We start from the raw sequence: 20,575 nt of genomic DNA, 5'->3' as shown, positions 1-20,575 counted from the left end.
CCTCTCTAACTGGGACTATATAAAAATTCATTAGATAAAACGGACGAGAGTGAAAAAGAAGTCCCCTTCTCCTTGAACTGCCATGTAGAATTCTGAAATAAAGTCTGACAAGAAAGTATGAGAGAACCCTCTGCCCAGGCTGTGCACTGTGGTGCCAGAGGCACAGGCCAAGCAGAGACAAACCGCTCCCCCTCCATTTCTTTCTCTCCGCCTCAACTCTTTTCCCAGTGTGCACACCCAGCTGGGCCAATGAGCTTGGCCTGGACAAGCAACAGAGCTCTGTGGGAAACTGATGTGTCCATCCCCAAGGCAGGACGACTGCGAGTACCCAGTGCAGTCCCTGGCTTCAAAGAGAAGAGGTCCCAGGATCTCAGCGCAGACTGACCAGCAATAGCAGTGACAGGAATGACTGACACGGGGGCGGTGACTTGTTGCTGGTTTCTAAAGCAAGCCACAGAGCAGGGGCAACATGAAGGCGTGAGAGCAGTGAGAGTCTCAATTTTTTCTGGTTAACAATACTTCTTACACCCCCTCTCTTGTAGAAACCCTTTAAATTACTTTTCTTCTTTCAATTTATCGTACAGTGGATACTCTAGATACTTAAAGGGGCTAAAGGCTAACCAAGCTATCAAAGAGAAGGATTAAATATGGACTCTGCCAATTCAAAGCCAGAGGGTCACACCAGTGCCAACATGTTCAACAGGAGTATGCCCTGTCTCGCAACGGGAAAGTGACGGACGTGGTCGATGACCACAGGAAATACTCACGTCAATGTTGTTGAGGGTGTTGAAATCCTTTCAAGAGGATCGTGTAGCCTCTTGAAAGCCTGATTCGGATATTGGAAGTTGAAGGCTGAAAATGGTGATTCTGGGTCATCAAAAATATCAAAATCTGCTATTTCTTTCTCTTCCTCGGTTTCTCTGGGAACACCTATGTACCAAAAGTCTCAGATGGAGTTGACTGGAAAAGCACCAAGTTTCTCTCCAATGCAGGGGCTACAACCAATGGCCACTGGGCAGTGGTGGACCCTGCAGTTCCCACCTTTCACACTCTGCCAGTCCCCATGTCCGGCACCCACTGCTAGAAGTCTCCCTCTGCACACGGTTATTCTCCGGCTCTTTGCTCCCGAGCAGCAGGTCCTGTGTTCTGTGCCTGTGACCCCAAACTCAAGAACGCTGGTGAGATTCTTGTGGCGGGGGCGGGGGGGAAAGCAGAACTCTGGGCCGGAAGTTCTGCTCCATGTCCTCATTTCCGGGTGTTGACTAGGACAGCCTCCTGCCCCCCTGCACACCGCCCCCTTCCCTCTTCTCAGACTCTGGTAAACCTGTGCCAACATACTATCTACTTGCCTCGGTGCCCCAGGCATCCCACTGAACTGGCCTCTGGGCAAGTAAGTTCCAGACTATTTTCTGGGCTCCAGCTCCACAGAACTCACAATGCCACCAGTTATGCCTTCCTTGGGTGACATTCGACTCCTATCACCTCCCCTGGCTATCAACCGTCATTCTTAGCTGTCTAGAACAGAGCACAAACTTTTCTTCATCGGCACATCCTCTCAAACCTTCTAGTGCTAGCTCTTCCTTTCTCACCTACATCATTCGGCACTAAAGTTTTGAGGCTTCTAGGCCTATCAGCATGTTGCCTGTCCAGCTCCAGATCAATGTTGCACCAAGTAGACAACGACAAACACCGGAACAATCCAGGGGCAGCAGCAGCCGCCTCTGGTGTAACTGCACGGTGGAGAGAGCTATTCTTTCCTATTTGTTCGTTTAAAGGTAGATTCCCAGGGGCCTGCTGAATAATTTTTTTTTCCCCCTGAGAAGGAGGCAGTGGACCATGTCTGTGTGGGTCGTCTGCTTCTTCCAGAACACAGAAACATTATGACTGTGCCATAAGCCAAAGTTTCAGGCTAAACATGACAATTAAAAATTTGTTTTTTCTTTTTGTGTCACACCCGGTGATGCACAGGGGATACTCCTGGCTCTGCACTCAGGAATTACCCCTTGTGGTGCTCAGGGGACCCTATGGGATGCTGGGAATCAAACCCAGGTCGAGGCAAATGCCGTACCCGCTGTGCTATTGCTCCAGCCCCTAAACATGGCAATTTAAACAGACTAGTCATAGGGCTAGAGCAATTGTACAGCGGGGAGGGTGTTTGCCTTGCAGGTGGCCGACCCAGGTTCGATTCCCAGAATCCCATAGGGTCCCTCGAGCACTGCCAGAAGTAATTCCTGAGTGCAAAGCCAGGAGTAAGTCCTGTGCATCACCAGGTGTGTTTTTTTTTTTTTAAAAAAAGACTACTCAGGTGCTTCTGTTGGGTTACATTAATCTTATGGTCAGTTGAAATTCCCAGTTAACCATAAGATTTTGGTCAATGATGAAAAAAGCTGAAAACAATTTAAAATACTTTAAGGGGCCAGAGAGTACAGTGAGTAGGGTGTCTGACTTACACATGGCTAACCCGAGTTGGGTCCCCAGTACCCCATACGGTCCCCCAAGTGGCCAGAAGCGATCCCTGCGCACAGAGCCAGGAGTAAGCCCCAAGCATTGCTTCACGTGGCCCGAAAACAGAATAAGTCTCTTAATTTCATTTGTATTGCCAAGGAGGACACCTCGGCCCACCCGCAAACATGAGCTCTCCTGCTCAGCCACCTGCATGGCCCCTAAAGAACTTCTGCATGCTTGTTGCAAAGGAGGCCTCCCTACCAAGGCTGACAGGCAAAACTGCAAAACACGCAACAGCTCCACTGACTCATGCTCTCTGCAGATTTCCACACCACACCTACCTGGAGCTTTGTACTTCCTGAAATTGATGTTGGCCAGAACAAAGTGGATGATGGTGGGGCAGTCTGTGTCCATATCAGGGTTCTTGGGCTTGAAGACATAGCACTCCTTCAGTCCTTCCCGATCAGATACATAAGGGTCGATCTTAGGAAAGGGCAGCTTGTACATTTTAGCCCACTTTTCTGCAAGAAGAAGTTCCTGGGCGGGAGAAAGAAAGGAGCATTGGAGAGCTTGTCTTCCTTTTTCCTGCAGGGCTCAGGAACTGACCATGCGCCAACAGCATGCGCCCACTACCATCAACCCAGGGAGACCAACAATAGGACAATGGGGAGGGCGCTGGCCTTGCATGCGATCAATCTGGGTTTGAGCCCCAGTACTCCAAGAGTGAGCTCTGAAAACAGCTGGGAGCCTGAACACAGCATGCGCATGCATACACACACACACACACACACACACACACACACACACATCTTGGGGAAAAAAATCAACAGGAATCCTGATGAACAATCTTCAAAATGTGTGAAAGGCGATCTGAATGCCCCTCAACACACTCATTACAGCATGCCCATTCTTGGCTGAGGGCCTCTGTAGGAGACATCTGAAAAATGACTGATTTAATAATATATTATTAAATAATTCCATATTCAGACATTTTATAAATGTAAAGGACAGATCCCCAGTCACTGGACTGCAGCTGCTGCCAGGTAACATGACCAGGACACATGTGCACGGTAGGCCTGAGAGGGCAGGACCCACAGTGCACATGTGGCCTGCACAGCGGTCTGCATAGTGGCCAGGCAGAGAGTGAGTGCAGACACGGGCTTACAGTGGCGGGAGAGCTGATTTCTATTTCAGTGTGGCCATGTGAAGCAGGACAGGAGCACAGACCATCTTCGGAAGTGAAAGCCGATTCCAGCCTTTCACGGCCAGAGTGAGCCATGGAAATAACAGTGCCTGTCTCACAAGACTGCTCCTAGAATGCCGGATGCAGCACAGCTACCAGAGTTGGCCCCACGCCTGCCTCAGAATTTGTGTGTAGGCACCACCTTCCCCAAATGGGCAGGAAGTCTTTTTCCATGATGTCTAGAGGCCAGTGACAATACGTGTCACCCTGGCATGTACAGCCAAGGTCCAGGGAGGCCCCTGCGCCTCAGAAGAGGCTTTCCAGAACCTTTAAGAATGCAGATCACCAAGTTCTAAGGACAGAGCTGCAAATAACCTTCTAATCAGAGAAGCCATCTCCACAGGGGCAAGCATGCAGAAGCAAGGTCTCAGACTATGAAGTCATCCTTGCTCTCCTGTGCACCCCCACATCTCTCCTGATGCCTTAGATCCTCATTCCATTCCTTTGCTAAAGACATAAACCGCCCCCCCCATTCTGTGACTCAACTTCACTTCAGATTCATAAGCTTGGAAATTCTCTACGTACACATGCTGTTTGTTCTTTACAAATCTGTATGGAGTTAAGGCCTTCCTCATCCAGTCTGAGAAGAACCCAGAAGGGTGAAGGGATGTTTCCCTCACCTAACCATGTGCTATATAAATGTCTGATGCATACTTGGAAAGAGAGGCATAAGGGGGTTGAAACACAAGCAAAGAAGAGGGGGGGGGGAAAGACAGAGAAGTGGGGACAGGGAAATTGCTGAGAGAGGGTGCTTTGGACAAGCAGTCAGAATGACTATTTTCTTGACAACCCATATCACTACACTGCCTGTGTTCTCATGAATGACGACCTGAGTTCCATGTAAGGAGCCGGAGACATGAAAGCAAAACGTTTGCTGTCGGAGATTTATAGCCAGGAGGGTGAGGCAGTTGTCAAATAACTCTTCAGATTTACATATGATAAATGCCATTTAAAAAAGCATTCCCCCTGAGTTTTACAGCATAGCTGGAGAATCTATGCATGTTCAACAGTTTTTGTGGAGCATCAGAGGAAGCTGTTCTTGAACCCTGGCAGGTCAGAGAGATCACCACAATGCGGCAGGCAGAGAAGCCGATGGCTTAGTCACACACAGAGCTCGGGACTCTGCTGCTGGGTGCTCACAGCGTGCTGGGCAACTCTCTCTGCAGTAACCATCCCGACAGGCCTGAGGTCTCTAAGTTACCACAATCACACACCAGTGTGGTCCAGGCAGTTCCCTCTGCCTGAAACAACAGGCCCCAAGTCCACCTCATCTCCATGGAGCCTGTTTCTACAACTCAGCAACTCAGAGGCCATGGAGACTTGGATGACGGGCTCATGGAGTGACAAGCTATGGCAGGCCACATGCTGCTCTGCCATTCTAGGGACCAATGTGCGGAGTATGAGGGGACTGTGCTCAGTGAATAGGGCATGACAGACCCCTACTGGAGACGATTTCACTCATACATAGGACATCAATCACTACAGCAAGGAACCAGCCCAACACAACGAAACTTAATCCTCAGTTGGGTGAGAACTATGGTGGTGAGCGGGAGGACAGTGAAGGGGAAGGAAAGGATGAGGCAGGGTCTTCTTGCTGGTGGAGGGCACCAGAACATTGGGGGTGAAGGAAGTGACAATTACACACATGAGAAGTGTGAATCTAAACTCTTAAAATGCCTTATGATTGCAAACCAATGATAAATCAGTGGTGGGAAAAAAGCACTATCTCCCTACCACTGCAGTAAAGATAAAATTGAGATAGTGTGGGATATGCATTAAAACCTTTCAGTATCTGTACTGCAAACCATAATGCAGAGAGAGAAAGGGGGAGAGAGAGAGAGAGGGAGAGAGAGAGAGAGAGAGAGAGAGAGAGAGAGAGAGAGAGAGAGAGCCTGCTAGAGAGGTGGGAGTAGGGCGGAAGGGAAACTGCAGATGTTGGTGGTAGGAAATGAAAATGTGCACTGGTGAAGGAACAGATGTTGGAACATTGTAGGACTGAAAATCATGAACAACTTTGTAACTGTGTACATCATGATAATTCAATTAAAAAATTTTAAAAATAATGTATATTTAAAAAAATCTGTGGGGGCAGAACACTAGTATAACGAGTAGGGCACATGCCCTTGCATGTGGCTGACCTGGTTTCAATTCCTGGCAACCCATATGGTCCTCCAAGCCCTGAGAGGAGTGATCCCTGAGTGCGAGCCAAGAGAAAGCCCCGAGCACCACTGCGTGTTGCTCTTCCCCATTAATAATAAGCTTAAATAATAATAAACTTAAAATTCTGTAATTTAGATTTTAAAAAAATATTTTAAAATACAGCATCTTTTCGCACTCATCCGTGGAATATAAACTAACAGAATGGGAGACTAACGCCCAAGAGTAGTAGAGACAAGAACCAGGAGGTCTGCCCCACAGCTTGGAAACTGGCTTCACATGCTGGGGAAAAAGGCAGCTGAGAAAGAGAAGGGAACACCAAGTAGAGGATGTTGGGACGACCCATTAGGGTTGAAAGATGCGTGCCGAAAGTAGACTATAGACCGAACATAATGGCCACTCAATACCTCTATGCAAACTACAACACCCAAAGGAGAGAGAAAAAATGGAATGCCCTTCTGCAGAGGCAGGGTGGGGTGGGGGATTGGGGTGGGGGTGGTGGGAGGGATACTGGGATCATTGGTAGAGGAGAATGGGCACTGGTGGAGGGATGTAAACGATCACTGTATGACTGAAATGCAAACACGAAAGTTCATAAGTTTGTAACTGTACCTCACGGTGATTCACTAATAAAAAATTCTAAAAAAAACCCTTAAAAATAAAAATAAAATAAAATACAGCATCTTGGGACTAGCAAGCTACAATCTTGGCAAACTACCAAGAGGATCCCGCCCGCACGGCAGACCTGGCAAGCTACCGTGGCATATTCAATATGCCAAAAATGGTAACAAATCTCACAATGGAGACATTGCTGGTGCGCGCTCAAGCAAATGGATGAGCAACGAGATGACAGTGATACAGTGATTTGGGACCAGAGATATAGCACAGGGATTAAGGGGCTTGCATTCAAGTGGGCCCAATTCAATACCTGAACCAGTGGTAGCCCTGAGCACTGTTAGGGGTGGTCCAACTCTTCCAAATGAAATGAAATGAAATCATATCTTAAACTTAGATAATGGGCTAGAGTGATAGTACAGTGTTTGCCTTGCATGTGGCTGACCCAGGTTCAATTCCCAGCATCCCATATGGTCTCCCAAGCACCACCAGGAGTAATTCCTGAGTGCAGAGCCAGGAGCAACCCCTGAACATCGCTGGGTGTGACCCAAAAAGCAAAAAATAAATTAATTGAAAAATAAAAATATTGTTCTCATTGAAAACTTACAGTTGGATGTTTCTGGTGTTGAGTTTTCACTAGATCCCCTCAATGCCATTTAAAAGGGTTACACATCTGTTCTTACTCATGCATGAAAGAAAAAGGTTTAAGGCAGACAGATTCAATACTTGCTCATAACCAGCAAGCATTAAATATTTCGGTGGAAATTCCACATGCACATGATGAATTGCTTTGGCATATAAAAGAACTTTTATCACTCATACCTTTTTCCTCTCTGACTAGCCAAATTATTCAGTTAGTTCTTGGCAGCATTGTTCATAATTATTCACTCAAGATTATTCAACACCAAAACATAAGAGGAAACTTCACTCTGTGGACTACCTGCGTGAGAAGGAAAAGGAAGGAGCTTTCTAATGTTTACAAACATGACTCAGGGGATGACCACCATGTGTGGACTGTGGGGAGAGGGGAAAGGAATCACCTAGGTCGAGGCCAGGTTATTTTTACACAGAGATGTGACGTGGATTCAGGAAGCCACGGAAACTTTCTCTTTCCCTCTGCAACCCGGATGTGGAAAAGATTAAAAACTACTGATGACAGGGTGGAAAAACCACATCTTCTTTCATGTCTCCTTCCCAGTCCAGACTGAGAAAGCAGGGAGACAGTCAGCAGAGGAGCTGGTCTGAGACATGTTGGGAAGAAAAGGCAGGGAACCCGGCACAGACACACGCCACATACCACAGCCATGGGTGCTGTGAAAACACTCCAGGTGGGCCTCCTGACCTCCCCCAAACATCCCACTTTCACAGATGATCTCTCAATGCAGGTCCACAGTGCTCACTGGGACTCCTGTGGAACATCCTTGGAGGGGACACCTCTGCAATATTTGGGAGCTCTTCTTTTTCTGAATATTGAAAAGTGAAATAGTTTATCTTGAAATACTAATCTGATTAATATTCTTTAAAGAATAAGTACGCTACTGAAACAGAAGTTAGCCAAAAGTACAGACTGATGTTATCTGGTATATTTTTACTGACATCTTAAATTTTTTTGTCAATTTCTTCATATTTTATTTTTAAAATAACATGGGTTTCCGGGGGTCGGAGCGATAGCACAGTGGGTAGGGCATTTGCCTTGCACCCGGCCAACCCGGGTTCGATCCCCGGCATCCCATATGGTCCCCCAAGCACCGCCAGGAGTAATTCCTGAGTGCAAAGCCAGGAGTAACCCCTGAGCATCGCTGGGTGTGACCCAAAAAGCAAAAAAAAAAAAAAATAATAACATGGGTTTCCAAGATCGTATGTGTCTCAAGGATGTAATATTACCACATCAAACCCTCAACTAAGTTTCCTAGTTCGTTTTCGGGCATAAAATATTATTTTAATTTTTTTGACTCATAATTGAGAATATAGCCTTTCCTTAGTTTTAGATATATTATGGCATCATGACTTGATATGTGTGTGTTGCTTTATTTTGAACGGCTATACTTAGTGGTGTTCAAGACTTACTCCTGACTGTGATCAGGGATCACGACTGGAGGTGTTTGTATCACTTGTATCACTTGTCATCCTGTTGATCCTTGATTTGCTCAAGCGGGCAGCAGTAACGTCTCCATTCGTCCCTGTCAAGTACTAGTGAAGCCCAATGGTATCTGCTCACTCCAGGAACACAAAGAGCCTCAAACCGTTTGTTCAGGGTTTTGACCAAGAAGTCTGACCATCTCGTAGGTAGGCTGCCATGAGGTCTTTTAACGTCCCATGGAATCCAGTCGGTAACAGCTCTAGTCCAGTGGTCATCTCTAAATCGTATTACGTGTTCGATCTATCTGATTTTCGACGCCTTGGCAAATGAAACAGTGTCCCTGATTCTTGATCGTCGATGGAGGTCGGAACTCTGGATTCCTTCTCTCACTTGAGTGAAATGTGATATTCCAAGCATAGCTGTTTCGATTCCTCTTTGGGACACCTGAATAGCGTTTTGTATTTTCTCATCCTGTTTTCATAGAGCCCAGGTCTCTGAGGTGTATGTTAGTGCAGGAAGAACGGTGGAATCGAAAGGATATGCCCGGAGCCGGAGGTTCTTCATCCTCTTAACAACTTCTTCAATGCTCCTGAAGACGTTTCACACTGTTCTATTCCTCCTACACAGTTCTGGCACCAAGTCGTTCCTCATGTTGAGTTCTTGACCCAGGTACACATAGCAGCTGCATTCAGAGATGTTTGTTCCATTGAGAGCAAATGGAATGTCAGGAAGTAGTTCGTTTTTCATGAACTTTGTCTTGGTGATGTAGGTGTTTAGGAGATCATATATGGTGCTGGGAATTACACCAGAGCTAGCTGTGTGCAAGACAAGCACTGAAATCCCTGTACTATTTCTGATTTGATACTTATTTTCATATACTGTAGAATGATCACTACAATCACCACTCATGGTTAGTTTTTCTTCTCTTGGCAATTTTCAAATATAAACAGTATTATGAACTATGGTCACCACACTGCATAGTATTAAAATAGCTTGAAGGATAAGAAAAACCATGTAATAAAGAAATACAATGAAAACCTAGTGTGAAAGATATATAGATGCAATATATACATTTAAATACTAACATATATATAACATATATATATATTTCTCCTTACTAATTCTTTTTCTACGAGAACTTTTTTTTTTTTTGCTTTTTGGGTCACACCCAGCGATGCACAAGGGTCACTTCTGGCTCATGCATTCAGGAATCACCCCTGGCGGTGCTCAGGGAACCATATGGGATGCTGGGATTCAAACCTGGGTTGGCCGCGTGCAAGGCAAACGCCCTTCCCGCTGTGCTATCACTCCAGCCCGAGAATGTTTTTTTGTTCCCTACAAACCGGGGATATGTGCTTTCTTTTCTTATTGGGTGGAATGGGGGTGCAGTTTTGGCCACACTGGGTGGTGCGCAGGGCTTACTCCTGACTCTGCACTCAAGGATCATTCCTGGGGTGTTCAGGGGGCTATATGAGGTGCCAGGGATTGAATCTGGGTCAGCTATGTGCAAGGTAAGTGCCATCCCACTGTCCTATCTCACTGGCCCCAAGATATGTCCTTTCTATGCTATTTCTTATTACTCCAAATCTATTTTCAGATTTGGGAGCAGTATGCAGCATAAAAAAATTAAAACCTTGAGTCTGTAGTGACAGCACAGCGGGTAGGGCGTTTGCCTTGCATGTGGCCGACCTGGGTTTGATTCCCAGCATCCCATATGGTCCCCTGAGCACCGTAATTCCTGAGTGCAGAACCAGGAGTGACCCCTGTGCATTGCCGGTTATGACCCAAAAAGCAAAAAAACAATAATAATAATAACAAAAAAAATTAAACCTTAACGAAGCAACTGGGCTGGAGCAATAGCACAGCGGTAGGGTGTTCACCTTTCATGCGGCCAACCCATGTTTGATTCCTCCACCCCTCTCAGAGAGCCCGGCAAGCTACTGAGAGTATCTCGCCCGCACAGCAGAGTCTGGCAAGCTACCCATGGCGTATTGGATATGCCAAAAACAGTAACAATAAACCTCACAATGAGAGACGTTACTGGTGGCCGCTCAAACAAATCGATGAAGCAACTGATATAGGGAACAATAAATATTAATTACAATTCAGAGGTTGTGTTTTTTGTGTTATGGCCATCCTCCTCATGGTATCTGAATCTGGGTGAACTCGTAGTGGAAAAATGAGAAACTGACATGGGAAACTAGAGGCAGAACCTCTGAATGAACCATGCTAGAAGCTGGGCAAAGATGAATAGACCATAAATCATAAAGCTATGACCAAAACAAAACAAAGGCCAGATCGATCTGGCTGCCTGAGCAGGAACAGGATGGGGTCACATAACAATTAGGAAATATTTATACAGAACTCAGAAGCATTAGTGTAACAGCAACCATTGTGTGTGTTAGATGAGGACACCATTTCTTAGAATCTGTGTATCCTGCATCTCACCACACAGACATAAGTTCCAGGGGAAGTGCGCTCAGGAGGCAACGCATTTTGGTGTTGGCTAGGTTGAGTGGGCATGTGTAAATAAAACTTGGCTTTCTGTCCTGTTGCTCCAGTGCCTGTGTCTGATCTTGGTCAGATTTCTGTTAAGAAGCTTGATCACTTCACAGGTGTGGAAAGAATTTCCTCTCTTCAATAGTGTGCAGAATTCACAGAGCACTTTGCAGTTCTTGTTGTCAGCAACCTCTTCATTAAGAGGTCACTATAAATATTTTTTCAAAAAAGTAAGAAATTCATGTTGTCTCCATGACTGTACAAGTGTTTTGGGCTGAAATCAATTTGTATGTTTAAATACTTTTATGAGGAGGAGCGTAGGCCTGAAGAGCTCAGTGCTTGCAAGCCACCAGGCTATCCTGACGGTGCCCATGTGGAGGGCATTCAGTGCCAGGGACTGAGCCCAGGGCCTCACACATACTGGGTGTGTGCTCTACAAGTCACATCAAATCCCTGGTCCTTCTTGTCAATCTTGGGGAATGAGTGGATAAAGAAATTATGGGTCATATATACAATAAAATATTACATAGTTAGAAGAAAGGACAAAATCATGCAATTTTGCCACTAAGTGAATGAACTGGAAGGTATCATGCTGAGTGAAGTTAGTCAGAAGTAGAGACAGACACAGAATGATCTTGCTCATCTGTGAGATATAAAGAAACATAGTAAGGTCATAAACATAACCCCAGAACTGTTCTACAGAACTGAGTTTAACACAGTAGAAAGAAGAGGGGGAGGGGGAGGAAAGGTTGAGGAGGAGTGTGTGTGTGTGAGTGGGAACCCTGACACTGGAGGGCAACCAACCTTCTGGTGGACGGTGTGGTACTGGAATACCGAATGCATGAAACCTTATCGTTAACAGTACTGTAAACCACAATAACTAAAATCAAATTTTTAAAAAAGAAACACAATAGGAGCCAGACAGACAGCATAAGGACACTTGCCTTGCACGTGGCTTGGAGCCCAAACCCAGACCGGTGGCACCAGCACTGCCATCAGCCTATCCACTCCCAGAGCAGGCTGATCTGGCTTCAATCCCCAGTGTCATATGTGGGTCCCAGAGCATCACCAGGAGTGGTGCTCTGAGCACAGAGCCAGGTATGTCCCCCTAACACCTACCGCAAAGAAAAGGGAAGCAATGCAAAACAACAGCACCTCAGGGCACACAACAACACACACACAATGAAGAGAGACTAAATGAAAATGCCGATACACTGACAGCTGCAGTCTAAGAACAGAAGCACTTGAGGTGTATTCCAAATCTCCACATTTGTGTACAATGAGCTGAAATATTATGTTTATATTCTTCTATTCTTAATAAAAATAATAATAAACCAATGTGCATTTTAAAACTCTTACAAACAACTAAAATTGTTTTTAGAATTTTCTAGACCCTTCAAGCACCAGCTTGTGAGGGGCTTGGCTCTGACCCCTCTCTGAAAGGATGGCCTTGATACTTGATACTTCCAGAGGTAAATGAACAAGTTTCTGCCTGTGTGATGCTTACCTTTGAGTCACCCACTGATACTACTCAAGGGTCACAAATCTCCCCTGGCCCTGGGTAGCCCTCAATATCCTATGTTCTCATCATAGCAAATTTCTCTAGGCTTTCATCTTTTTTTGCCTGGCACTCTCTAACTCACCCTATTGCCCACTGTCAAGTTAATGATCCTAAAATTCTAATTCTATGAAGTCATTTGTCTGCTGGAAACAGCCCCACTGATGATCTATTTCCAATCATCCGATTTAATTTCTTTTTCCAGCCCTCCCACGGGGTCCTACTGTGCATCCCGTCTAATCATGGTTCCTCATGTGCTAATGGTCCACTCTGTGTCAATTTCACCCTGGAAGCTTAAGTTAGTCCATTCCAGGGCAAACCAAATCTCTTTAATATAATATACTTATATAAAACCAAATTAACTAATATAAAGTTTCTAAATTTCCTTCAAGTGGCTCTGGTGAATAAAAGTATTTCTCCCCTAAATGAAAACATTTTGAGACCAAGAATGACAATTTTATAAATGAATGCATAAATTAAACAGAGACAAATTCAGAATCATAAGACTAAGTTAGTGGTTACCTATTCTGTCCTTCATTGTCAATTGATCCTTCTGCTCAATTTGCCCCTTGCCCATGGCTGCTGATCTAAGAGTCTAAGAGTTTAGTTTTACTCATTCATTTTATTTCTCTATGTACCAAATGTGCGCAAAATCACATGGTGTGTGTCTTTCTTCATCTGACTTATTTCACCTGGCAGACTACCCTCAAGTTACAGGGATGGTTGGTGCAAATGGAAGGGTTTCAACATTTTGTAGAGCTGAGGCTCCCACCACTCCACCTGCATATTTCTGTGTCTTGTGCCTCATGCCCATGACTTCCTGGGGATTTGACTCCATCACATCTGTCATCTCTCCACAGTTCAGCAACACCTTCGGGATGACTCTTACAGACTTGAGTAAATCTGCTCAAGTCTCCTATTCATACACCAGCCTCCACACATTCCATCCTGTCCCCTGCAGAGCAAATCCATCTCTTTCCTTCCTGACATCTTTGAACTGTCATTTTTGCCCCCTAGTCTTTTTGGGCCACACTTGGTGGTGCTCAGAGCTTACTCCTGGCTCTGCTCGGGAATCACTCCTGACAAGGCTTAGAGCATCACACAAGGTGCCAGGGAGCGAGCCTGATCAGACCCACGCAAGGCAAACGCCCTGCCTGCTGTACTATCTCTGTGCTCAGGAGTCACTCCCGGTGGCGCTAGGAGATTCGGACGCTGGCATGCTGGGGAATCAAACACGTCAAACGCGGGTAGGCCACGTACAAGGCGGGACCTTTTCCTGCTCGGTCCCCAACTCCCGCCTGGTTCTGGCGCACTCTCCCCAGGGTCTGAGGCGCGGTGGGGCTGACCCACGCAGAGGGTGAGGGGAGCGCGTGTGTGTTCCCGGGACCCCCCTCCACTCACCTTGAACGGCGGGCTGGAGTCGCTGGGCCGGGCCGAGAAGTCGAAGGAGATGATGAGGTCCACGCCCCACTGCGGCCGCAGGATCAGCGGGTAGGGCAGGTTGAACGTGAGGCCGCTGTCCACCACGTGGATCTTCTTGCTCTTGACGTCCAGGGGCTCGTATATCCGCTCAAATTCGTCAGGGTCTCCGGGAAGGAAACGGAAAGGAACAGAGTGAGGGTTACAGGCCCTCAGGGCTGGCCACGGCCACGCTGGTGGCTCCCTCAGGGCAGGGCCGGGCGGGCCTGGGTCAGTCTCGGCTCCCTCAGGGTGGGACAAGGTGGGCGAGTCTGGCCTGGCTCCCTCAGGGAGGGACAAGGTGGGCCTGGGTCGGCCTGGCTCCCTCAGGGCGGGACAAGGTGGGCGAGTCTGGCCTGGCTCCCTCAGGGAGGGACAAGGTGGGCCTGGGTCGGCCTGGCTCCCTCAGGGCGGGACAAGGTGGGCAAGTCTGGCCTGGCTCCCTCAGGGCGGGACAAGGTGGGCCTGGGTCGGCCTGGCTCCCTCAGGGCGGGACAAGGTGGGCCTGGGTCGGCCTCGGCTCCCTCAGGACTGGACAAGGTGGGCCTGAGTCTAGCCTGGCTCCCTCAGGAAGGGACAAGGTGGGAGAGTCTGGCCTGGCTCCCTCAGGGAGGGGCCGGGTGGGCCTGGGTCCGGCTTGGGTCTCGCGGGTGGGCGCCATCGAGGGCCAGAGACCCCCGGCCGTTCCCTGAGGGCTTCTGTCAAGGGGGACCCCGTCACCTGGGGCCGGCGCCTCTTGGTCACGGCTCGTTCCCTCACTGCCCCGCGTTCTCTCGGACGTGTGAGGGGACAGACGGAGCGTGACCGATGATGCAGCGCCACACCGGACGTGTGAGAAACGCGGTACGTGCTTCCGCGCTTCCAGCGCGGCGAGACACGGACGCCGCTGCGCGTGCCCGTCTCGGCCTGACTAGCCAGGGCGGGGCTGCGCGTGCCCGTCTCGGCGACTGACGGTCTAGCCCCAGACTCCTGGGGGCCCGTGTCCACGCGAGGCGCTGACGCAGCCCAGCACTAGAACAGCCGATTACTGCCAACAGGGGGTGCAGCTGTGTTCCCAAACGTTTGAGCTGGAGCCTGAGGGGCTGTATAGCATCTGTCAAACACCACAGAGAACCTGTCGAGTGCCACCGTCAAGAAGCTAGAACAGCGGGAGGGCGCTTGCCTTCCATGGGGAGACTGAGGTTTGATCCCTGGCACCACGTGTGGTCCCTGACGCCCGCAAGAATGATCTCTGACAGCTGGTGTGGCCCAAAACAACAACAACAACAACAATAAGCCCCACATGATTCCCACCCTTTTGAAGGAGCGCTCGACTGCTGTGGATGCATGGGGATCTATAAGTGAGCAACATCTCATTAAGGCAGTATAGTTCTACGGATTTGTGATCTTTCGTAAATACCTCACACAGATTCCATTTTCAATGTACAATAGTACAAATATTTGGATACTTGTGTTTTGAACTCTGTCCCGAGTTGAGTCTTCATTTCTTATCCCAGATGGTAAGTATTAGAGAAGATACCGTCAATACAAAAACAGGAAAAAAGGTTAATGACTAATAGTCTTTTTGGATATACAAGGATTTAAAAATAGAGGACTAAGGATAACTTCATGACCTGGTAGTGTCTTCTGTTTTCAGAACACTGTTAGTAAGGTAAAGTCACAGGGCAGAAGTAATGCAGTTTTCTCATTTTAGATTGGTCTGATTCTAAGGTACTCCGATTTCCATCTCTGTTATTGTCATTTGATAACCCAAACGTAAGATTCCCCCAACCTAATATCAAGGTTAGAGAAAAGTCTCTAACTTTTGGCCTGGGAGATGCAAGAATAAGAGAAATAACCTTCAAACTAATATTTTGATTAACTGAGTACTTTATACGGTCCTTTGTTCTTTACAGAAAAAGGATTTTAAGACTTCATGACCGAGAGATAATAGTTAACAATAAGCCTTTTATATTTTCATTCCATATACCTCATTTTCTAACTTTAGAAAAAAGGAATAGTTTGAAAAGGGCCTTTTCTTTTTTGTTTTTTTTAGGCCACACCCAGTGATGTTCAAGGGTTATTTCTGCACTCCTGGAGGGCTCAGGGAACCATATGGGATGCTGGAGATCGAACTTGGGTTGGCTGCATATAAGGCAAGCACCTTATCCATTCACTGTATTCTCTCTCTGGCCCATGTAAAAGGGGCCTCTTTGGAGAAAGCACAGCCAGGTCAGAATATTCTGTGCAAATGCAGTCATTGTTAGCATCATTGGTCTGTGAACACCCTGCCCTGCTCATTCTCTGACTAAAATCAATTTGCCATTGTGTATTTTTCACTGGAGAAATACAAAGTGAGTGAAATCAATTTGTAAGGAGATACTAAGTAATAGACTGTAAAGTTCTTTCCAAATAGCACTACCACTGAAAACAATTTTAGATTAAAACACTTCAAAATGGCTTGAAGAGTTGGTGCATAAGCTTGATATATGCAAGTTAAAGCCCCAGGATCATGAAGGCCAGTCGAGCCCAAGCACTGGAGCTCTGAGCCAGAGCACCACACTCCCAGACCTGTACTGCGCCCTGAACCAACAGAATGGCCCCTATGAAGAATTTCCAAAGAGCTCAACAAAAGAATACTTAACTAGTGTGAACCTCTGGAAATAATGGCTGACATTTCTATTTGCTCCTGTTACTTTATGAAAATGGACTGTGATTCTTCCTTCTAAAGTATAGAATTAAATGATGGTATTTTTATATAAGATAGTTGTAGAAAGAGGTTACCAATTAATAACCTTGAGACACACACAGAGGCCTGAGATTTTTAGGTCACACTCAATGATACACAGTGGTTACTGTTGGCACTATGGCTCATGAATCACTCCTGGCAGTGCTGGGGTACCATGTGGGATGCCAAGGGTAGAACCCAGGTCGGCTGCATACAAAGCAAGCACCACACCCACTGTCCTATCTCTCTGGTCCTTGGTTTTATATTTTACTCTACTTTTCTATCATTGTGAACTAAAGTACTTCCATCATTCCAATAATCAAAACTCTGAGGCAGGGCCAAGATGGTTAACTTTCAGGAAGGTGTGGATTCCCTAGTGTAAGATAACAAAGCCTCAGGAAGTTTAGGTTGATTGGGTTCTTCCCACCACAGTGCTCCCTTTCCTCTGTGCTTATTTGTAACTTCTTTCTTTGTGCTCGGTTGACTTATAAGTATTGGTTTTCTCTTCTCCTTAAGTTCTTTGTATAGTATATTCAGAGCAATGTCCTTTTTGTATGGGCACAGGAAGAAAGTGGCCAATGCTATGCTTTTGTTATGTGGGAGTCATTTGACTGTAAATGATACTTTTCTCCTGGGCATCTGTTCTCTCAACCTAAGCCTCAACTGCCCTTACTTCCTAGCACCCCCTAAAGCAGGGTCCGGACAAGAGACTGGACGGACCCAGGGCAAGCTATGTGTTACCCTGACATCAAGATGGGCCTGGCCAAAGTGCCTAATGCTTGACTACAAGTTAAGAGCTTGGTCATGGACAGATGCTGTCATGATCCAAAAAGTAATAACTAGATTTGAACCCTGCTAGGGTTAGGGCCCTGCTAGGAATGATTAATCTGGCCTGAGCGCTGTAGTCTGAGTCTATGGCAAGATCTTCCCAGGAGAGCTGCTCTGCAAGCTTCAATGTATCCCTTACTATGTACATGCAAAAGTAACCCAAGGAGAAAAACACCTGAAGAGGTATTTTGCCCGTGGGCCGTCAGGAAGGGCTTCCTTATGTTGCTTTTGCTTCCTGACCAGGCGGAACTTGGGCCCAGAGGGCAAGGTGGAGAGATATAAATAGGGCTGAAGAGCGTTGTCAGGGGGTCCGGTCAGAATCCAAGAGAAGCAGCCAAGGGTCGAGTCAGAATCCCAGAGAAGTAGTGAGAGGCTGAGTCCGGAGAGTCTGAATCCAGAGAGCTGGGATCCAGGAATGAGGGGCAAGGAAGGAAGAATGTGTGAGATGGGAGAGAGGAGAGATTGAATAAACGGTAACTGATCAGCAACCAGCCTGGTCCTGGTTCTTCCTCCGCCTGCCCATTTCCTACAGCCATTCCGATCCTGTCTATACACAGTGGCTGGAGAGCACAGACCATGGGCGGTGAGAGAGCCGACTGGAGAGCCCCTGAACACACATCCCTCATGCTCAGGGGTAGTTCTTTACACCCTAGGGCTACTGCGTCCAGAGAAGCAAGACTTAGAAAAGTGTTCTGTGAATATAAGCCAGCCGAAGCCAGAGGCAGATGGGGGAAATAAAGCAACTGGAAGAAGGTAAAAGCAATGAAGGAGGCATACAGTTCCTGAGGCTACCAACTTGATCCAGTAAAGATCCAGGACTCCTCATTTAACTGGAATTTCAGATAAACAGCTAATACTTGCCAGGTCCAAGATCCCCAAAGATTACAGGGGCCACACTTTTAGGTGTATTCTACTGGAAGTTCCAACTGGGTGATCCAGGTTCTAGTCAGCAACCCCGACACCCCTGAATCCATACCAAATACCACAAATATGTCAAGAGGCTGTAAAAATTAAGAGCAGACCGCATGCAGGGCTGAGTGACACTTGCAAAACAATTGCATAATATGCAAACAAAGGACACGTCCATTTTTACAACAGCAGCAACTAACAGGAAGCCCACAGGAAAGGGAAGACTTCTGAGTCCAAGGCTGTACCCCGGGTCCAGCGCTGAACTCATTTTAGGTGGAGATGAGAATTCTTTTCTCTGATCTCCCTTTTTTTTTGTTTTGTTTTTGGGTCACACCCGACAATGCTCAGGGCTGACTCCTGGTTCTACACTCAGGAATCACTCCTGGCGGTGCTCAGGGGACCATACGGGATGCTGGGAATCGAAACCATACCAGCCGCGTGCAAGGCAATCGCCCGACCCGCTGTGGTATCGCTCCAGCCCCTCTCTGATCTCCCTTTTTATAAACCTAAATTACGGTGTAACTGGTCAGCTAAGGAAGGGGCCACCTCCTGGAGAGAGTGTGATTGGTCGGCTAAGGAGGAGCCCACTTCCTCAGGAGAGTGTTATTGGTCAGCTGAGAAAGACACCCCTCCCCAATGTGACTGGTGAGCTGAGGAAGAACGTGCCTCCTCTGAAGAGTGTGATTGGTTGGCTAAGGAGGAGCCCAACTCCCTGGTAAAGAGTGATTGGTCAGCCAAGGAAGAGTGTGCCTCCTCAGGAGAGGGTGATTGGTCAGCTGAGGAAGACCCACCTCCTTGGTAGAGTGTGACTGGTCAGCTAAGGAAGAGAACGCCACCTCGGAAGAGTGTGATTGGTCAGCTAAGGAAGAGCACGCCTCCTCAGGAGAATGTGATTGGTCAGCTGAAGAAGACTCACCTCCTTGGTAGAGTGTTACTGATCATCTGAGGAAGAGCAATCTCCTTGGGAGAGTGTGACTGGTCAGCTAGGGAAGAGCACGCCTCCTCGGGAGAGTGTGATTGGTCAGCCAAGGAGGCGCCCGCCTCCAGGCTACCGTGAGGCTCACTTGCTACGGCCGTGTCCAGCTCGTCTTCGTCCAAAGACTCCCGCGTGGCAAAGTCCCTCAGCGGTGAGAGCGGGTACGAGGTGTTGAGGTTGAGGCCCAGCATGAAGTTGTGCACCTTCCCGTCGCAGCCCTCCCTGGTGTTGAAGAGCGCCGAGTCACTAACCAGTGCCATGAGTATGCGCTGCACCCAGCTGGCCTGGCTGTCGCCCTGGAACTCCCTCTCGGCGTCCTCCCTCTTGGTGCCTGCGGAGGAGAGAGGGGATTCGAGGGGATTCTGGGCCTGAGGAGAGCGAGGGGATTTGGGGCCTGAGGAGAGGAGAGCGAGGGGATTTGGGGCCTGAGGAGAGGAGAACGAGGGGATTTGGGGCCTGAGGAGAGGATAGCGAGGGGATTTGGGGCCTGAGGAGAGGATAGCGAGGATATTTGGGGCCTGAGGAGAGGACAGCGAGGATATTTGGGGCCTGAGGAAAGGAGAGCGAGGGGATTTGGGGCTTGAGGAGAGGAAAGCGAGGGGATTTGGGCCCTGCAGAGGAGAGACGAGGGGCGGCCCGCGAGCCTTGCTATCACTATGTCCTCTCTACAGTGCTGGGAATTGAACTCGCACGTCAGCGAATGCTCTGGCCAGCCCACCCCTGTCCATTTCAAGAGCAGGTAATAAGGGGCTGGAGAGATCGTGCAGTGCACAAGGCCTCACGGGTGGCCGATCACGGTTTGATCCCCAGTACCCATCCCCCGAGCCCACCAGAAGGAATGCCTGAGCAGAGAGTCAGGAAAACCCCAGCACCAATGAGTGTAACAACAAAACAAAACAATCCAAAAAACCCAACATATGACCCCCTCACCATTCTAACCACCTCTGTCCAGGCTTCTGGAAACTTACATAAATACACATTCATAGAGAAACTGTGTGTGGAGAGAGATTTTCTTGTCAGAAAGCCCATGTTCAAACTTATTAGTCTCCAATATCTAATTAAAGACAAGCTTCTTGGTTGGTATCCAAAACAGTAGGAAA

General features: G+C 47.6%; 1 protein-coding gene across 1 annotated transcript; it reads right to left on the bottom strand.

Moving 5' to 3' along the window:
• Nucleotides 1-763: 763 nt before the first annotated feature.
• LOC129406073 (cytosolic phospholipase A2-like) lies at nucleotides 764-20,292 on the bottom strand. Its single transcript, XM_055143848.1, has 5 exons — nucleotides 20,289-20,292; nucleotides 19,564-19,806; nucleotides 13,999-14,183; nucleotides 2,787-2,982; nucleotides 764-930 (listed from the first exon to the last, which is right to left on the bottom strand). The coding sequence occupies exons 1-5, from the start codon at nucleotides 20,290-20,292 to the stop codon at nucleotides 764-766; spliced, it is 795 nt and encodes a 264-aa protein (XP_054999823.1).
• Between the last annotated feature and the right edge of the window lie 283 nt (nucleotides 20,293-20,575).

This window comes from Sorex araneus, chromosome 6 (genome assembly GCF_027595985.1).
Source record: "Sorex araneus isolate mSorAra2 chromosome 6, mSorAra2.pri, whole genome shotgun sequence".
NCBI lineage: Eukaryota > Metazoa > Chordata > Mammalia > Eulipotyphla > Soricidae > Sorex > Sorex araneus.
The sequence above is the reverse complement of the archived record's forward strand: the minus strand, read 5'-3'. Positions and strand labels throughout refer to the sequence as shown.